The sequence below is a fragment of the Polypterus senegalus genome, chromosome 13 (assembly GCF_016835505.1).
Source record: "Polypterus senegalus isolate Bchr_013 chromosome 13, ASM1683550v1, whole genome shotgun sequence".
Taxonomy (NCBI): domain Eukaryota; kingdom Metazoa; phylum Chordata; class Cladistia; order Polypteriformes; family Polypteridae; genus Polypterus; species Polypterus senegalus.
Window position 1 is genome coordinate 10,583,692 of NC_053166.1, and position 19,787 is coordinate 10,603,478.

A 19,787-nucleotide genomic window follows, 5' to 3' on the forward strand; every position below is an offset into this window, starting at 1 on the left:
TACTAATTTATAACATTGACAAAATTTGACGAAGATAACAAAAATTGCCACAATTTCGCCAAACTCCGCATTTTTGCTCATCACTACTGATATATAACTTTGACAAAATATCACAAAGATAACAAACATTTCCACAATTTTACCGACATCCACAATGTTTGCTCATCACTACTGATGCATAGCATTGACAGCGTTCAACAAAGTTAACAAACATTTTCACGATTTTGCTGAATTCACAGTAAAATGAACTCCATACTGTTTGCTCATCACTACTGATTCACAACTTTGTCAAAATTTGATGAAGATAACAAACATTTGCACGATTTCGTCAAACTCCGCATTGTTTGCTCATCACTACTGATACATAATATTGACAGAATTTGACAAAGTTAACGAACTTTTCCATGATTTCACCGAAGTCCATAGTGTTTGCTCATCACTATTAATTTATAACATTGACAAAATTTGACGAAGATAACAAACATTGCCACAATTTCGCCGAACTGTGCATTGTTTGCTCATTACTACTGATACATAATATTGACAGAATTTGACAAAGTTAACAAACTTTTCCAAGATTTTACCGAAGTCCATAGTGTTTGCTCATCATTACTGATAGATAACATTGACAGCATTCAACAAAGTTAACGAACATTTGCATGATGTTGCCAAATTCATATAAAAAGCGAACTCCATAGTGTTTGCTTATCACTACTGATGCGTAACTTTGACAGAGTTTGACAAGTCTACCAAAACCTTGGGCACAAGGCACGAACAAACCCTGGACAGGGCCACCATTATATTATATAAATTATATGGGATTAGGTTATCCACCAGAATCCACTATCACTGCACCATTATAATCAACTCAAAACTAGTTTAGCTCCTCCTTCTTCATTGACCTTAACGCATTTTGCTGAGTTTGGTAAAGTTCACAAAAATTTGCACAATTTCACAGATCTCCACATTGTTTGCTCATCACTACTAATGCATAACATTGACAGAGTTTAGCAAAGTTACTGAACATTTGCACGATTTCGCCGAACTCCACAGTGTTTGCTCATCACTACTGATATATAACATTGACAAAATTTGACAAAATTAGACATTTCCACGATTTTGCTGAACTCACACCAAAGTGAATGCCATAGTTTTTCCTCATCACTACTGATATACTGTATAACATTGACAGAGTTTGATGAATTTACTGAGTATTTCCACGATTTTGCCGAACTCCACAGTGTTTGCTCATGACTACTGATGCAGAACTTTGTCAGAAGTCGGTACAGATAATGATCATTTCCACAATTTCATCAAATTTGCAGAAAAGCAAACTCCATCCCTACTGATACATAACATTGGCAGAGTTTGACGAAGTGTCGTGGAGATATCAGATCAAATGAACTTTTATTTGTCATATAGCATTACAGAATGAGTGCAAATTGTAATGAAATGCTTCTCTGCACAAGCTAAAGAAAAATGTAAATATTATGTAAAGCAACAACCTCTCCAAACACACATTAGAAATTCTGCTTTCATGGGTGTCACCCAGGTCTGATATGAGATCTCTCGCAATACGTATTATGTGGAGCTTGCTCTTTTCGACTATTGTCCAACCTCCAACTAGGCACTTTGTACACTTTGTTGACTGTGAATTAATTTGATTATTAGGAAAAGATGGGTGCAGAATGAATAACACGGACAACCTCAGCTCTTATTGGGTTATCAACTGTGAGGTAAGAAAACGAAACATTACACGTAAGAAGAGTTGGGCTTACCAGTCCTCCTTTATAGGGGCACAAGTTGCCCACTCTTCAAGCCTCGGGACTGCGGGTAAAGGGTAAGATGGGACAAGCAAGAGCACCCCCTTGTCTGTTCTGGGTGGTAACGTTTTTTGTAAAGCCCTGAAGATGTCCCCTAAGCACACATGTGTGACACTACATTATTAAGAAATGAGTTACAGAGAGACAAGTATGCTTTATATACGAGGGAGAATTAAAAAGTAAAGGCAACTTACTTAATACCGGTGACTGTTAGCTGATAAACTTAACAGTTTTATCACTTCTCCACATTGTCACCCCACAGGTCGATGCACTTCTTGTATTGTTCCACCAACTTGTTCATTCCTTGGGAAATGAAGCTTTTCAGCTTTTCCCAAGTCCAGGTCTGCACCACTTCCTTAATACTAGAATTACCAGAGTCTACGAAAAAACTCGTAGATCCGGCCCACCTTAAAACCGTTCGCACCTCTCCGCCAGCGTCTTTTGTCCTGTAAATGTGCCGATAAAGACAATCTGCAAGCAGCTGGCTACTCCATCCCTCCACCGACTAAGAACTTGCACGAACTTCTCCGAGCTCATGCCTTGATTGATTATTTGGGAGTGAAGTGCTGGCATTTTAGAGTGGAAATAATAGCTCGTTATTTGGAACACACGCATTTCATGTGTGTTCCATTTCTACGGTAATCTGTGTAAACACATTGTTAAACCAGAAACTTTTTCATATTTTAGTAATAAATATTACAAAATGTAGGCATAAACTATAGAATGTGTGAAGCATGAAGTCCAAACATCAAATAAACACTTTCACAAAAGGGTCAAGAACAATACAACAGCTTCCGTAGTTTAGTGGTAAGGTTTGCTGCCTCAGAAAGTAGCAGGCTTACTGTGCTTCAGAGACCCGAGTTCAATCCCTCGTTGGGGAGTAACTGTTACTTTCTTTTTTCTTTTTAACCTCAAATGGACATAAAATTTATTTTTTTATTGTTCATGTTAATTGGAGTCTCAATTGTTAAAAAATATTTTAAAAAGGGCATCCCACACGAAAATATAACAATCTCATTAACTGACAGTGCATACCAATTTATAAATTTTATGTCCGAGCTGCGAACGGTTTTAAGGTGGGCTGGTTCTACGAGTTTTTTCGTAGACTCTGGTAAGTCTAGTGTCAAACCTCCTCATCAGAGGGGAACCCGTCACTGTGTAGAGCCTCTTCTAAGTGGACCAAAGGTGTGATGGTCAGAGCTTTAAGGGGGATGTGGAAGACGTTCAAATCGCAGCTGTTGCATTGCCTCCACCATCACAGCTGCTAATTCGGGACGTGCGATTTTACCGAACAGCAAGTGCGTTTTTGACAATGTTGCTGCTCTTTCCATTTAAGCATAGAGCAGTATGTTACGTTGGTCACTGATTGTCCGTGTTCCTGAAAATGCACCAGAATAGGACCCTACGTGTCCTCAAAGAAGATCATCGTGATGTTCTTGGTGGACGGGCTGTCGTTGGACTTTCTTCAGGGTGGGTGCTTCCACTGCATACTTTGTCTCTTGCTTTCCGGCTCACAGTGAAGTACCCAAATCTCATCTCTGATGGCAATCTACTCCAAAACACTCAGATGTTCTTCATAACATTTCAGGAATTCGGTCAAAACTTCCACGCGCTGTTACTTCTGCAGATCAGTAAACCGTTTAGGTACCCATCTTGGGCAAACTCAATGGTATCCCTAAGTCATCATATGCCACACCACGTGCAGATCCATAGCCGATATCCAAATGGGCAGCGACAGCGGACAATGTAATCCGTCGGTCTTCTCTTCGCCATGTGGATGTGGGCTTGTGTGTGTGATGTTGACGGTCGGCCAGGTCAAGCTTTTTCGGTTTTACTGGTTCTTGCTCCTTTAAACCTTTCTACCCATTCATAAACTTTTTGTTGAGTCCTGCTGCTCTCACTTCCGTACTTAGCCGACATCCATCGGTGAATCTCAACAGGTTTCACACCCCCTTGGTGCGCTATTCAACCATGGTGCAGTCCCGCAGCAGAACATCCATGTTTGTTGGACCTTGACTTCCACTAGACTGGCAGCAGAGTGCTGCTGCGCCATCTCAAGCGTGTTGTATGACATCAGCTTCTATCTGTTGCGGTTGCCACCTAAATTTCAAATTGCCTTTACTTTTTGATTGACCCTCAAACGATTCTACTAACAATTCCCTCTCGTCGTCATTACTTTCTGTACCCTTTCCCCAGACTTCAGGGCCCGTTCATAAGCTCGATAACAACAGCACTGACATTCTTTTAGGAACGTTACTCAAGCATAGGCTTTATTTCCTTGTGCTCTGTCCCTCTGGAATGTGAAGCCACATGCCGTCAATGAGGAAGAGGCCTAGACGTTCATCGCCGGGCCCACCGCTGTAAGATGGCCAGCTGAGCATACCGAGGAGAAACACAGGGCCAAAACAAGACAATCTGTGGTTTAGTTAAAGGTGCTAATGATCGAGTTCTGCTGTTCACTGAGCACCACGACCTGCCAATCGTCTCTTCTTAGTGCCGTACAATGTAGTCTGGTCTACAATGGCAATGGAGCCATGAAGGCTGATACACCCTTTGGTCATATGCCACTTACCGAACAATGATGTCTTACTTCAACCTCACTGTTCCCCCTCAGCCTGATGACCCTGTAGGAAAAGAATTCTGTCAGCCTCTCCTATGCCAGGTCCGTCACTCTAGATATTGCAAAAACAAGATAACAATTTGGGGCACCGTGGAGACGAACGCCGAATAATTTAATGGGGAAAAAAGGCTATAAAGTAATGAGGCGAATGCAAGGTCTTAATTCAGACAGCACTCAAATCACGACCTACTCAAAGATGGCGGCCACACCCCTTAAGAAGCTGCTCGACTGGAAAAGGGCGGGGCCAAGGGGCCGTGACATCATTGGGAATGCTGGTCATCTGATCTGCAGGAGAGAAAGGACGAGAAGCATTAGGCAACAGCGCCACCCCTCGAGTCAGGGTGAAATACATTCAGACCAGCGTTTCACATGTGTGACAATATAAACACAAAGATTAGAAATGTAACTCTTTGGGGGCTTCATTTTTATTTTTCATTTTTTTTATTTTGGATCATCAAACTCTTTTTGATTACATAGATTGTGAAAGAAAACATAACAAAACAGTTTATCTCATTGTCACTTTCCTCTCACGGCTCATAATCCTCATGTGACAGTACAGAATCCGAGTCATCACCAATACACAGCACACCTCTGGCGGAGGATTTCTTTTGGCGAGGGCGGCTGCCAGCATTTGACGCCATGTGCCTTTGCCTGAACATTTGAAATTCAGTTTTTAGTGTGATAATTGTGTCAACTGGCAGACACAAAGCTGAACCTTACTGTAACCTATAGAGGAGGCAGTGAAATTCTGACCAAAATGAACTGACACTGTATTAGAATTAAAATATAATTATTATGTCTGTACAAAAAGAAATGATTATGTACATGTTATTTTATATTGTGCCTTTCACAGCAAAGTCTCTCTCTTGGCACTTTAAGAAAAAGGTGCTTAATAATTCAAAGAATCTTAACACAAATGAGGCTCTGCCGCCATCTAGTGGCTAAGACACACAAGTGGCACAGAACATCCCTGCTGCGGAGCTGTCAGTCACCTTCAGGCACTCGCAATACAAAAGGAAAGGAGGCGCCACCAGCAGAACACGACTCCAGAAACGAAATCTGATAATCAGGGTCATTTACAGAACAGCAATTGAAATTCCTTATAGCTGTATTTAAAATACTGAACATCTTTAAAATTCTCCAGAGTCACTAAGGAAAATAAGTAGCGACAGAGGCCTCTCCACAACAATTAAAGTAATCAGGAAAAGAATGGCACAGAAAAAAGCAAAAGGCATCAGCCATTTAAATAAAAGTAACAAATGTAAGAACAGGACTGAAATCACACCACATAACCTAATAGAACATTCTGGGAAGAGTCTGAATTTAAAGTTAAAATACTAAAAATCTTTTTAAAACGAATTAATGATAGATAGATAGATAGATAGATAGATAGATAGATAGATAGATAGATAGATAGATAGATAGATACTTTATTAATCCCAAGGGGAAATTCACATAATCCAGCAGCAGTATACTGATACAAAAAACAATATTAAATTAAATAGTAATAAAAATGCATGTAAAAGCAGACAATAACTTTGAGTAATGTTAGCATTTAGTCCCCCGGGTGGAATTGAAGAGTCGCATAGTGTGGGGTCTCCTCAGTCAGTCTGTCACTGAAGCTGCTCCTCTGCCTGGAGATGATCCTGTTAAGTGGATGCAGTGGATTCTTCACGATTGACAGGAGTTTGCTTAGTACCCGTCGCTCTGCCACAGATGTTAAACTGTCCAACTTTAATTTTAAATTTAAATTTAATTTTCAATTTGAAACTTTAATTAATATATGTATATATATGTATAAACACTATACAATTTTAAAATGACTAAATCATAAATAGATGAGTAAATATGAATGACTGTACATAATTGAAAGACAGAGGGATTTCAAGCTCTATTTCATGAACCAATAGATAGATTCATATTAAAGGCGCTATATCCTGGAGAGGTGTATGTGGCGCCCTGCTTGTGCTGCTGCTTTGCACTGAGGAGATTGTTGCTTTCGCCTCCTGGGTCCTCCCTCTGTGGAAAGTGCTATTTAAATGTAAAGTATTATTATTATTATTATTATTATTATTATTATTATTATTATTATTATTATTATCACTACTACTATATTGCATGTATCACATCATAGACTGATAGGTAGCCATGAAAAGCATGATACAAGACATAAAAAGTGAACAATAACTTTTATTTCTACTGTATAGTACATGTTTATCAAACAAGTGTGCCTTGAAGTGGCTTTATAAGATTTAAAGAAACTTACCATTATAAAGAAAACAAATAAATATGACAAATCAACAAACAGATGAAAACAATAAAAAATAAAATAAATGAATGCAATCAATGATGGAATGAAATATCCTAGAGCACTAAACTATCGGCACTTTTTAAACGTCTGACATTTACTTTGGTAAAACGACGCTGCAGACAGAGGGCCAGTGGAGGAGAGGAAGACCAAAACCTCAGGTCTCCAGGAGCCTCCAGCACAGCCCAGAATCTGTGGAGCTTTTAGAGATTTGCTCCGTCTTTTTGCTTTTGATCCAGAAGGTGGCGCCGTATCACTTCTCAAGTGAGCTCTTAAATGTCAGGTGTTGTGTGTGCGGCGGAGTTCATATGAACGTCTGCACGTCTGAGAGTTTTCAATCACACAAATTTGAAGACGCTGCTCTTTCTGCCAATGCATGGCGCTCTATTAACCTTCTGTACTCTTTCCAGAATGATACTCTGCTGCTAACTAACTGCTCTGCTGTTTTTAATAACACGTTTATCACGTTTGTAGCACGTTTGTGTGCTGTGAGTCAGTCGCCTGTGACAGCACAGAGTGGGACAGACAGCCAAACGCCCCTGATGCCCTCCAGTGTGCAGTGATGACCCCGCTCTACCACCTCACCACAGTTACTTGCACACCATGGAGTAAAATAACAAAACAAAGTATGAAGTTTTTCACCTGAATCAGGACACCTGCTCTCCTATAACCTTGAATAAAACCCCCTTTCATGTTCCAAACAAATACATGTATGGGTGAAAATCCACCAATGTCTGACACAACATTTGCAGGAGTATGTAAGGCCAGCTATGAAGAAACCCTAATGGCCTCATGATGATCGCAACATGCAGTGGTGTGAGGGCCACCGATAGGTCACCAGCAAGGACACCAAAAGCTATCAAGGAGAGGAGCAACCACTGATTAGAAATGCTGTTTAGGTTCATAATGAATGATTAACGTGGCCTGATGGTTACACGTTCACCCTGTGATGGTCTTGAGTCCTGCTCAGAGCAGGCTATTGCTTTGGAATAAGCAGCTTTACCAACATAGCTACATGACTGAAAATCCAACCATGTGTGCCAGAACTTCTGAAGCTAAAGCCAGCTGGGAAGAAGCCCACCAATTGCTCATCTTGGCTGCCCCCTCTGGAAACTCCAAATGCAGTGGTATAGGGTTCAGCATGAGAACATCAAAAGTTAGAGGAGACTGCGCATTTGCCAGTCTGTAACTGTAGAAGATTTGATTGTCGACTGGCCAGGGGTACGCGAGTCCACCTTGAGATAAGATTTGTGTCCCAACCAGAGGTGGCGTCTGTTTTGAAATAAGTGGATTCAAACAAAATGACCACCTAAAGGCTAAAAGTCTAATCACGTTGGCTGCAACGTCTGCAGAACTTCTCACCTAAACGCAGTGGGGTGTACAAGGCCATCTATGAAGGAACCCAAATGAGCTTGAAAGTGCCATGTGCTGTGCTGAATGTTGAAATGCAGCGGGGACGAGGGTGAGAGATGGCTCACCGGCAAGTAGACCACACGTCTCATACGTGAGTGAGAAACTGCTAGTTTGGAAACAGATGTGCAGGTTAGGTGAATATGAGGTTCTAAACGGGCCTGGTGTATCCAACTCCACTTTGTGACAGACCTGAGTCCTGTCCAGAGATGGCTGCTATCGTTGAATAAACAGGCTCATGAAAATAAACAGATGGCTGAAAGTTCATCCATGTTTGCTGCAACATCTGCAGCATTGACCAGCCAAAGACTTGGTGGGTGTAAAAGGCCAACTATGAAGAAAACCAAAACTTCAGACCAGTCTGTGACCCATTTAGGAATCAGCAGGTTAATCAAGATAAAGAGATCTATAAAAACCCAACCGCATTTACCATAACATCCGCAGATCTACACACAGCAGGCCAGCTATGAAGAAACCCAAATGTTCAGTCCAGTCTGATGAACGTCAAAATGGAGTGGTGTAAGGATCAAGGATGCATTACCAACAAGAACATTCAGTGTTACCTATGAGTGGAACCGCCAATTTGAACGTGGACATGCAGGTTAGGTAAATAATTGATTGTCGACTGGCCAGGGGTACGCGAGTCCACCTTGAGATAAGATTTGTGTCCCAACCAGAGGTGGCGTCTGTTTTGAAATAAGTGGATTCACCAAAATGACCACCTAAAGGCTAAAAGTCTAATCACATTGGCTGCAACGTCTGCAGAACTTCTCACCTAAACGCAGTGGGGTGTACAAGGCCATCTATGAAGGAACCCAAATGAGCTTGAAAGTGCCATGTGCTGTGCTGAATGTTGAAATGCAGCGGGGACGAGGGTGAGAGATGGCTCACCGGGAAGTAGACCACACGTCTCATACGTGAGTGAGAAACTGCTAGTTTGGAAACAGATGCGCAGGTTAGGTGAATACGAGGTTCTAAACAGGCCTGGTGTATCCAACTCCACTTTGTGACAGACCTGAGTCCTGTCCAGAGATGGCTGCTATCGTTGAATAAACAGGCTCATGAAAATAAACAGATGGCTGAAAGTCCATCCATGTTTGCTGCAACATCTGCAACATTGACCAGCCAAAAACATGGTGGGTGTAAAAGGCCATCTATGAAGGAACCCAAATGAGCTTGAAAGTGCCATGTGCTGTGCTGAATACTGAAATGCAGCGGAGTAAGGATCAAGAGCGTGTTACCAGCAAGAACATTAAGAGTTACTAGTGTAGAATTGGACATGCAGGTTAGGACAACTGGAGATTTGAAACTGGCCTGCTGGTATACGAGTCAACACTACGATGGACTTACCTTAAGCCTGATGCTGCTGGGAAATAATTACTCCATGAAATCCCTTTTTGACATAAGAAGTTTTCAGAAAATTTGATGGAGGAAAATCCAACTTTGTTTGCTATGACATCTGCAGCATTCATCAGCTAAAGACCGGGGTGTATAAGGCCAGCTATGAAGAAATCCCAGATAGGCCGTCCACTCTTTGGGATTTTGAAATGCAGCAACTTAACTGTTGCCAGCAAAAACGCAAAAAAGTTACATGCCAGTCTGAAGGTTTAGGCCGACTGGAAAATCTGAACTGGTCCGCTGCATGTGAGCCCACCCTGCTGAGATGGGCCCTGCCTCCCTTGTGACCCACTTAGAAATAAGCAGGTTCACCCAAATAGACGGATTTATAAAAATCCAACCATGATTGTCAAAAGAAAGAGGCGGATGAGGCCAACTATGAAGAAACCTAAAAGTGCCACCCACCGCACTGGCAAGAATTAAAAAATATATACAGGGTGTCCACAAAGTCTCTTTATAATTTCAAAATCCATCCATCCATTATCCAACCCGCTATATCCTAACTACAGGGTCACGGGGGTCTGCTAGAGCCAATCCCAGCCAACACAGGGCGCAAGGCAGGAAACAAACCTCAGGCAGGGTGCCAGTCCACCGCAGGGCACACACAACAATAACATTTATTTCTATACCACATTTTCATGCAAAAAGTAGCTCAAAGTGCTTTACATAATGAAGAAAAGAAAAATAAAAGACAAAATAAGAACTTAAAATAAGACAACATTAGTTAACATAGAAGGAGTAAGGTCCGATGGCCAGGGTGGACAGAAAAAACAGAAAAAAAAAACTCCAGACGGCCGGAGAAAAAAAAAAAATCTGCAGGGGTTCCAGGCCACGAGACCACCCAGTCCCCTCTGGGCATTCTACCTCACATAAATGAGTGAAACACACACACACACACCAAGCACACACCAGGGACAATTTAGGATCGCCAATGCACCCAACCTGCATGTCTTTGGACTGTGGGAGGAAACCACACACGGGAGACACGGGAGAACATGCAAACTCCACACAGGGAGGACCCGGGAAGCGAACCCGAGTCTCCTAACTGCGAGGCAACAATTTCAAAATTTTATTAAAACAACAAATGGATAGACAAATCTGTAGAAATTATTACAAAATGAGGAGAAGCTATTGAAGCTTTTTTTTTGCCTCATTTATTTACACCCCATTAGTTGCATGAAGCCCATCAAGACGGTGCTCGATTTCTTACCATGTCCTCTGCAGCATAGCGTCATCAATGCTGGCAATGGCATCTTCAGGTCATTAATGTCCTGTATCTTTGTTCGATACACGATATCACAGGGGGGTTTTCTGAGCCCCAGATTCTCACATTATGTGTTGTTCAGTTTCCCTGAAACATGGAAGGTTGTCTCATCACTAAAACAAACTCGGGAGAGGAACGTTGCATCCTCAGACATTCGTTCCAGCACGTTAACTGCAAAACTCTTTTTTGTCTTGGTTTATCATTTGGCTCGAGTGCCTGTGAGAGTTGCACTTTATAAGCGTACAACCGCAAGTTCTTGTGTAGGACCTTGTGCACTCTTGAACGTGGTAGCTGTAACTGGATGGATTTTGCAGGAGAACGAGCAAAGGATTGGCTTACATGATTGATGTTTTCCTCCGATATTCTTTGTCGTCCACTCCTTTCTTTATCCAACACTGTCCCAGTCTCCATAAATTTCTTGTGCCATGCATGAATTGACGGACATGACGGTGGATGTTTCCCATACTTGGTACTGTACTTTCACCGAGTCTGCGTATCCAATTTTGTTTCAATAAACCACGATACACATTGCGCCTTTTCTTGAGGAGTAGCCATTTTTTAGGGGTTTATTCAATGGCCTCTCTTTCATCAACAGGGTACCAGAAATATCCATCCATCCATCCATTATCCAACCCGCTATATCCTAACTACAGGGTCTTGGAGGTCTGCTGGAGCCAATCCCAGCCAACACAGGGCACAAAGCAGGAAACAAACCCCGGGCAGGGTGCCAGCGGTACCAGAAATACCCAAATGCAATGTGATTACAAACTTTGATAACGACTGATTACATCGGACAAATTTAATTAACATATCTCATCAGTTGCCTTTTGAGTCATTTTTTGAAATTGTAAAGAAACTTTGTGGACACCCTGTATATATAAGAGTGAGCAACTGAAAATGTGAAAGTAATTATGAAGGAGTAGGTGAAATGGAGATTCTAAACTGGCCTTGTGTTGAGGTGAGTCCTTCTCGTAATGGACTACTGACCATGGCCGTACCCTCCATGTGACCCATTTAGGAATCAGCAGGTTAATCAAGATGAACAGATCTATAAAAATCCAATCACGTTTACCATAACATCTGTTCATCCACAACAGACAAGGGTGTATGAGGCCAGCTATGAAGAAACCTAAAAGTACTCATGTGGGCCACCCACCAGCACTGGCAAGAATAAAATATATACAGTATATATATATATATATATATATATATATATATATATATATATATATATTGTCAGGGATGTCAGGGGCCATGACCCGGCGGGCGCCATGAGGGACGGATGTGGGTCATGCGCCCACCCTGGATCACGTGGGGGTCGCCTTCCTGGTTGCTCTGCGGGCCACGGGTACAGGGCATGGAAGCTCCACCCTGTAGGGGCCCGTGGTCCCCCAGAGCAACCAGTAAGGCAACCCCCACGTGATCCAGGGTGGGCGCAGACCCACATCCGGTCCCTCATGGCATCCCGGCCAAGTCATGGCCCCTTGCATCCCTGACACTATATATATATATATATATATATATATTGTGGCAGTAGGGGGCGCTAGTGCTCCACGCAAGACACAGGATAAAAGTCCCAGACTCTTTATTTTTTAACACAAATGTGCACCAAGCACCTTCCACACTACTCATAAATTATCAACTATCTTAACCAATCCTCCAGCTCCCAGACACTTAGCCACCCTTCCTCCCAGCTCAGCTCAGTGTCTGGACTGGCTTCTAGTCCCTTTATAGCCGCTGACCCAGAGGCGTTCCTGTCCAATCAGACCACAGTTCCTTATTCCTTTTCTTCACCCCGGGAGCACGTTGTTCCTTCCCGTCACGTGACCGTGATGTACTCCCGGGTCATAAGGCACAAAAGAGCCAACACACTACAAAGTCCATAAGGCCCTTCTGGACCTCAGGGCACGATCCTGCTGTCGGGAGAGCTCCTCCTGGAGGCCTGGGGGTGAGGACCAGAACCAAAAGCCGGCAATCCTCCACAATATATATATATATATATATAAAAGAGTGATCAACTGAAAATTTGAAAGTAATTATGAAGGAGTAGGTGAACTGGAGATTCTAAACTGGCCTTGTGTTAAGGTGAGTCCTCCTCCTAATAGACTACCAGGATAGGCCTTACCATCCATGTGACCCATTTAGGAATCAGCAGGTTAATCAAGATAAACAGATCTATAAAAATCCAACCACATTTATCATAACATCCGCAGATCTACACACGGCAGGCCAGCTATGAAGAAACCCAAATGTTCAGTCCAGTCTGATGAACGTCAAAATGTTGTGGTATGAGGATCGAAGACGTGTTACCAGCAAGAACATTAAGCGTGACCCGTGAGAGTAACCACCGGTATGAAAGTGGACATGCAGGTTAGCAGAACTGGAGATTTGAAACTGGCCTGCTGTATACGAGTCAACAATGCAATGACTTACCTTGAGCCTGATGCTACTAGGAAAGAATATACTCCATGTGACCCGTGTTTGACATAAGCTGTTTCAGAAAATTCAATGGATGACCCACCAGCACTGGCAAGTATTAGAAAAACTGCATATAAGTCTGAACAACTGAAGACATTGTGATCTGTTGCAAGAGTAGGGAGCAGGTCGAGGTGGAGATATGAGAGGAGAGGATAGGAATGAGAGAATTACCTGTGTGTGAAAGAGAAGAAGGTCAGAGGATGAGGTGAGGATGACGGAGTAGAGTTGGCGAAGGTGGAGGAGTTTAAATACGTGGGATCAACAGCACAGAGTAATGGGGATTGTGGAAGAGAAGTGAAGAAGAGAGTGCAGGCAGAGTGGAGTGGGTGGAGAAGAGTGTCAGGAGTGATTTGTGACAGACGGGTATCAGCAAGAGTGAGAGTGAAGGTCTACAGGACGGTGGTGAGACCAGCTATGTTATATGGGCTGGAGACGGTGGCACAGGAGACACAGCTGGAGGTGGCAGAGTTAAAGATGCTAAGATCTGCATTGGGTGTGACGAGGATGGACAGGATTAGAAATGAGGACATTAGAGGGTCAGCTCAAGTTGGATGGTCGGGAGACAAAGTCAGAGAGGCGAGATTTCGTTGGTTTGGACATGTGTAGAGGAGAGATGAGGGGTATAACGAGAGAAGGGTGCTAAGGATAGAGCTGCCAGGGAAGAGGAGAAGAGGGAGGCCTAAAAGAAGATTTATGGATGTGGTGAGAAAGGACATGCAGGTGATGGGTGTGACAGAGCAAGATGATGAGGACAGGAAGATATGGAAGAAGATGATCCGCTGTGGCGACCCCTAACGGGAGCAGCCGAAAGAAGAAAAACTAAAGATTTTCTACTAAAGTAGTTATGCAGTTTAGCTGAATTGGAGGTTCTAAACTGGCCTTGTGTGTGTGAGTCCTCCTTCTAATGGACTACTGGGATAGGCCTTGCCTTCCATGTGAACCAATTAATTTAAGTTAATCAAAATAAACAGATGGCTAACAGCCCAACCACATTTACCGTAACATCTGCAAAACCGCACGTCAAAAGAGAGCGGTGCATAAGGGCAGCTATGAAGAAACCCAAAAGTGTTCACGTGGGCCATCCATTCCGTGGAGACTCTCAAGATGGAGTGGTAACATACCGAAGGGCTGTCAGGTTGTCAAACCATTCCTGACGGCAACTAGGATGAGGCCAGAATGGATTCTGGATAAGGAAATAGTCTATCTCATGGACTTTTCCATTAGTGTGGTCAAAGAGATGCCACAGAGAAACCCTTCAAAGATGAACAGACGGATGGGAATGTAGTCAGCCTTACATCCTCCAAAGGCACATTTACACGACTTACAAGAAGGAGAGTAGCTGTGCCGTTTTCTGTAGTTTGTCTGACATTGTAAATTGTCTGTTGCTTTTTATCTTTCAGGACAGCGCTGCCAAGGAGACAAATCGGTGTTCTGTCGCATGGAGGTGCTGAGCCGCTACTGCTCCATCCCTGGCTACATGCAATTGTGCTGCAAGTCTTGCAGTGAAATCCACCCCAGTGTTTTCTCCTCCATGAATCAAACCAACGACACGCTAACAAACACCAGCTTTCCACCAATCTCGATCATCCCACTACTGCTGAGCCCTCCTACCGAGGCTCCCGGAACGTGGCCCACCCCGGCCTTGGACACGACCACAGGGGCCAGCAGTCATAATGATGACATCCGAGAGAACAATGCAATCGATGTTCCCTACAAAATCCACGGGGTGGACGGCGATACACCCCAGCCCAACATCATCCCCCGGAAAAGGCAGTATTATGAAAAAACGAGGAACCAACGAATCCAGCAGCTGATTGCTGAAAAGCAGAAAGATGGACTTCTGAAGGTGAAAACCTAAAGAAAGATCAGCGATGGCAGAGCACACTTGGCATTTCTCTTATAGAGATTGAATCGTTTTATCACATATTGTAATTGACACGGTGCTAAGTCTGATACTGGAGACCACGGGCCCTAACACCAGTAAGCGACACGTATTTGCACAAATTTTTGAAATTAAAATGTCACTTTATGCAGTGATGGAGTGCCTCTTGTTTAACTGAATGAAGCGTGTCGGGTTACGGCAAATGTGGATGTCCTCTAAAGGGTTTTATTTCTGTACACTTTGTAGCGGTGCTGCATAAAATCGCCTACAACTCCCAGCAGCCCCTGCACCCTCTGAATCAATAGCATAATACTGCAATGGCTGCTGGGAGTTGTAAGCGATTTCCTTTAGCACTGCTAAAGTGGCTGGTTTCAGTTTCCACCTCCATGTCCATGAAGTGATTGGCTTTCTTCCACATCCCTTACATGTGGTCTTGTGAGTGTGTGTGTGTGTGTGTGAGTGGGTCCAGTAATAGACTGGTATCCTGTCCAGGGTTAGGTTCTCCCTTAGGCTTAATGCTGTTGGAATAGACTGCTCATTGAACAGGTGAAGGAACGGACCTCTTCATTCAACACTGTGGACGGGGAAACCCTCTGGAAATGTCTCCTCATCAACAGACAGATTAGGAGACCGCGCCGATCCAGCGCATTGCTGCACCCACCACACGACAAACCAACTCACGATATAGATTAGGACCCGAGTGCAGCCATGTAATCGGTGACACCTCAGCACCACACTAGTTCACTTGGAGTGGTTACAGTGTGAGGTTTTCAACAACATTAGGAAAATATGTGAAGGGATGATCTACAGAGTAGTCCGGCTTACAGATGCCTTGCAAGTGAAGACTCGAAATGCTTAGGGGTGTTTACTCTCACCGTTCCTCTTCCAGTCACTGCGCACTGGAGAGATTCTGAAGGACTGGAAAATGGCAAATATCACCCGTTTATATAAAAAGGGTGACCGGGCAGATCCGAGCAACTATAGGCCAGTAAGCTTAATGTGCATCACAGGAAAAGTAATGGAAGGAATTATTAAGGATAAGATTGAGCAACACATGGCAAGGACAGGACAGTCAGTGTGGGGTCAGAAGAGGGAGGTCGTGTTTTACTAACAGGCTGGAATTCTATGAGGAGGCAACAAAAGGATACGATCAGAGTGGAGGAGATGAGATTATTGATCTGGACTTTCAGAAAGCATTTGATAAGGTGCCACATGAGAGGTTGGGCATCAAGTTAAAAGAAGTGGGAGTTCAGGGTGATGTTTTTAGATGGGTGCAGAATTGGCTCAGACACAGGAAGCAGAGGGTGATGGTGCGAGGAACCTCATCAGAACTGGCCGATGTTAAGACCAGCAGGGGTCAGTGCTAGGGCCGCTGCTATTTTTAATATATAGAAATGATTTTGATAGGAATATAAAGAACAAGCTGGTGAAGTTTGCAGATGATACCAAGATAAGTGGATTAGCAGATAATTTGGAATCCGTTATATCATCACAGACGGACTTGGACAGCAGACAGGCTTGGGCAGATTTGTGGCAGATGAAATTTAATGTCAGTAAATGTAAAGTATTACACATAGGAAGTAAAAATGTAAGGTTTGAATACACAATGGACGGTCGGAAAATCGAAAGTCCACCTTATGAGAAGGATTTAGGAGTCATAGTGGACTCCAAGCTATCAACTTCCAGACAGTGTTCAGAAGCCATTAAGAAGGCTAACAGACTGTCAGGTTATATAGCGCCTTGACGTGTGGAGTACAAGTCACAGGAGGTGCTGCTCAGCTTTATAACACACTGGTGAGGCCTCATCTGGAGTCCTGTGTGCAGTTTTGGTCTCCAGGCTACAAAAAGGACATAGCAGCACAAGAAAAGGTCCAGAGAAGAGCGACTAGGCTGATTCAGGGCTACAAGGGTTGAATTATGAGGAAAGATTAAAAGAGCTGAGCCTTTACAGTTTAAGCAAAAGAAGACCTGACTGAAGTGTTTAAAATGATGAAGTGAATCAGTCCAGTGGATCGAGACTTGTATTTTAAAATGAGTTCAACAAGAACATGGGGACACAGTTGGTAACTTGTTAAGGGTACATTTCGCACAAACATTAGGAAGTTTTTCTTTGCACAAAGAACGATAGACACTTGGAATAAGCGACCAAGTGGTGTGGTGGACAGTAAGACGTTAGGGACTTTCAAAACTCGACTTGATGTTATTTGAGAAGAATTAAGTGGACAGGACTGGCGAGCTTTGTTGGGCTGAATGGCCTGTTCTCCTCCAGAGTCTAATGTACTGATAATTAACCAGATAATGAAGATGTCCACAGCCCAGTCAAGGAATAGAAACTTTTTGTTGTCATTTTGTAGTCTTAACCTAAGACGGCTTTGACCTTAATTTCCAATTTTCCCAGGAGTTATTGCCATGAAGCCTATTGTTACGTTGGCACTTCAAATTATAGGGATTATTAGGGCTCTCTGTCTTGCCCCCCCACATGAGGCTGGACCCCACTTCACAAAGTCCCAATCCTCTGACATATCTTGAGAGAGAGCACGTCCAAAACGAAACAAGAGCAATGGAGATATCCATTGACAATCAAGTCTATATACTGTACTATAACCATAAAATATAATCGTCAACAATCTTGAGATAGTAAACCCAGGAAACGATGTTAAAAAGTGGCCCTGGTTAACCGTTATATAATATTAAAATCAAGGGTATGATGTTAAACAGTCCATACACATACACGTACAAATCTACTCTCTATATACAGTTGGGCTTGAAACTTTGTGAACCCTTTAGAATTTTCTATATTTCTGATGACCTAAAACATCATCAGATGTTCACTCAAGTCCTAAAAGTAGATAAAGAGAAACCAGTTAAACAAATGAGACAGAAATATTATACCTGGTCATTCATTGATTGAGGAAAATGATCGAATATTTCATATCTCTCTTTCCATTGAGTCACACGAATTGATTCAAAGCGCAAACAAATTGATTCCGCGGAGCTCAACAGGATTGCTGTAGCACATGCGTCCCGTTATCAGCATCTTTCATGTCGTTGGTAGATGTTAAACGCACGCCTGTCTCGTTCATGAATCTCGTTCACTTGTCTGGTGATTCCTTCAATGTCGACCGCAAACATTGCCGGCGAATGAGAACGCTGTTGCTGATGATTTTCTCATTCATTGAACAAACATAGCAACACAATGACTGTATATCTGTATATCTGCACTTCATTTCTCCGCCTTTTTGGTGTCATCACTCCCTTTTTTCATGCAAGTGTCTTCACGATCAACAGGGAGGGGTCTTTCTTGGTTATTTGAGCACAATCGTGAAGAGGGGTGCTGACACAAATCACGTTTTTAGGAACCTTCTCACTTGATGAATCAAGCATGGCTGTCAGATTTCGTCCTTAGTGATTCAAGCATCATCATCATCATCATCAGAGCGGAGTGGGAGAAATGAGCACCGGCATCAGAGCGAAGAAGCATAACGTGATTTTTCAAAAGTCTGAGGACATCCAGTAGGCACAATCCATTCCACGAATTATCCGGAAGCTTCTCCATTCCACGTAGACTCCACACCCGCGTTGTAATCCTTAATACCAGTTCAAGCGGTTTACTTTACAGGCCTGTTTCCCAAGATGGCGGATCTTCGTCTCCCCTGTGGCTTCTTCTCCATTTTCTTTTTTTTTTGTCTTTCCACAAGATGATGAACTTCCTGTCACACTTTGCTTCACTAGAAAAGTCCTTCCTGTCTTCACATTACCTCAGGCAGTCTTTTCAAAATTAAAGTTTAGCAAGGACTTTCCAGTTTCTGTAACACCCAATCCCTTCTAAGTGTAAAATTATAGCTCACTGTGGCTTTGTCACAGGGGTGCGGGCTTCATTCTCGGAGTGGTGGTCCCCGTTGGTGATCTGAGTGCGATCCTGAAGACATTTAACTTACTGAGTTACCCAATCATAACCCAGGTCAGCTCAGGTCAGGTTGGGGGGCATGCACTGGTACAGCGTGTTGCCGCACCCACCACGTGACGAAACAGATCCGGATCCTGGTTGGCAACCCCCCAGGCAGACATGTGGTCCAGTCCCACCCTCCTCTGTCTGCCGCAGCCACGTGTTATGTGGGTGTCCCCTTGGCCTGGTCCAGATACTCAGGTCCTCAACAATGAGGATCACACTGGGGGTAATCACGCCACATGGCCGAAGTGCCGTAACTGACGCTCACTCACAATGCAGGTCATGTGCCTCTCGGCCTGGTTCAGACACAAGATCTTATTCGGAAGAACAGCATAAAGGCACACAGGTTGCAGCTGTCAAACATGGAGGCCCAACTCCCCTCTCCAGGTCAAAAAAGCACAAGGTCCTCCTCATCAAGAGGGTCCAACGGCTCGGAAGCAGCGACCAGAGCAGACGCAGTCTGAGGATGACAGGACAGGAGGGTGGGCCTTTAGGTTGGCCAGGGTTTCCATCTTTTAAATGTTATAAACCTCGCGCCAGAAGCGTGCCGCACCATGAGCCTACAGCTGATCCCACAACGGGGACGGGTAAGAGTGTGTTTGTCTCTCATTGAAATGCTGTGTAAGAGGGGGCTTCTGAAGGGCAGCTGGGTTTC

General features: G+C 43.4%; 1 protein-coding gene across 1 annotated transcript in view; it reads left to right on the forward strand.

Annotated features, from left to right (window-relative positions):
- The window catches only part of LOC120542905 (A disintegrin and metalloproteinase with thrombospondin motifs 2-like), a 544,393-nt gene extending 529,055 nt beyond the window's left edge, over nucleotides 1–15,338 (forward strand). The window contains exon 22 of the mRNA XM_039775628.1: nucleotides 14,702–15,338. Coding sequence (XP_039631562.1) covers nucleotides 14,702–15,159 — 458 coding nt within the window. The 3' untranslated portion in view covers nucleotides 15,160–15,338. The remainder of the gene's footprint in view (nucleotides 1–14,701) is intronic.
- Nucleotides 15,339–19,787: the final 4,449 nt, after the last annotated feature.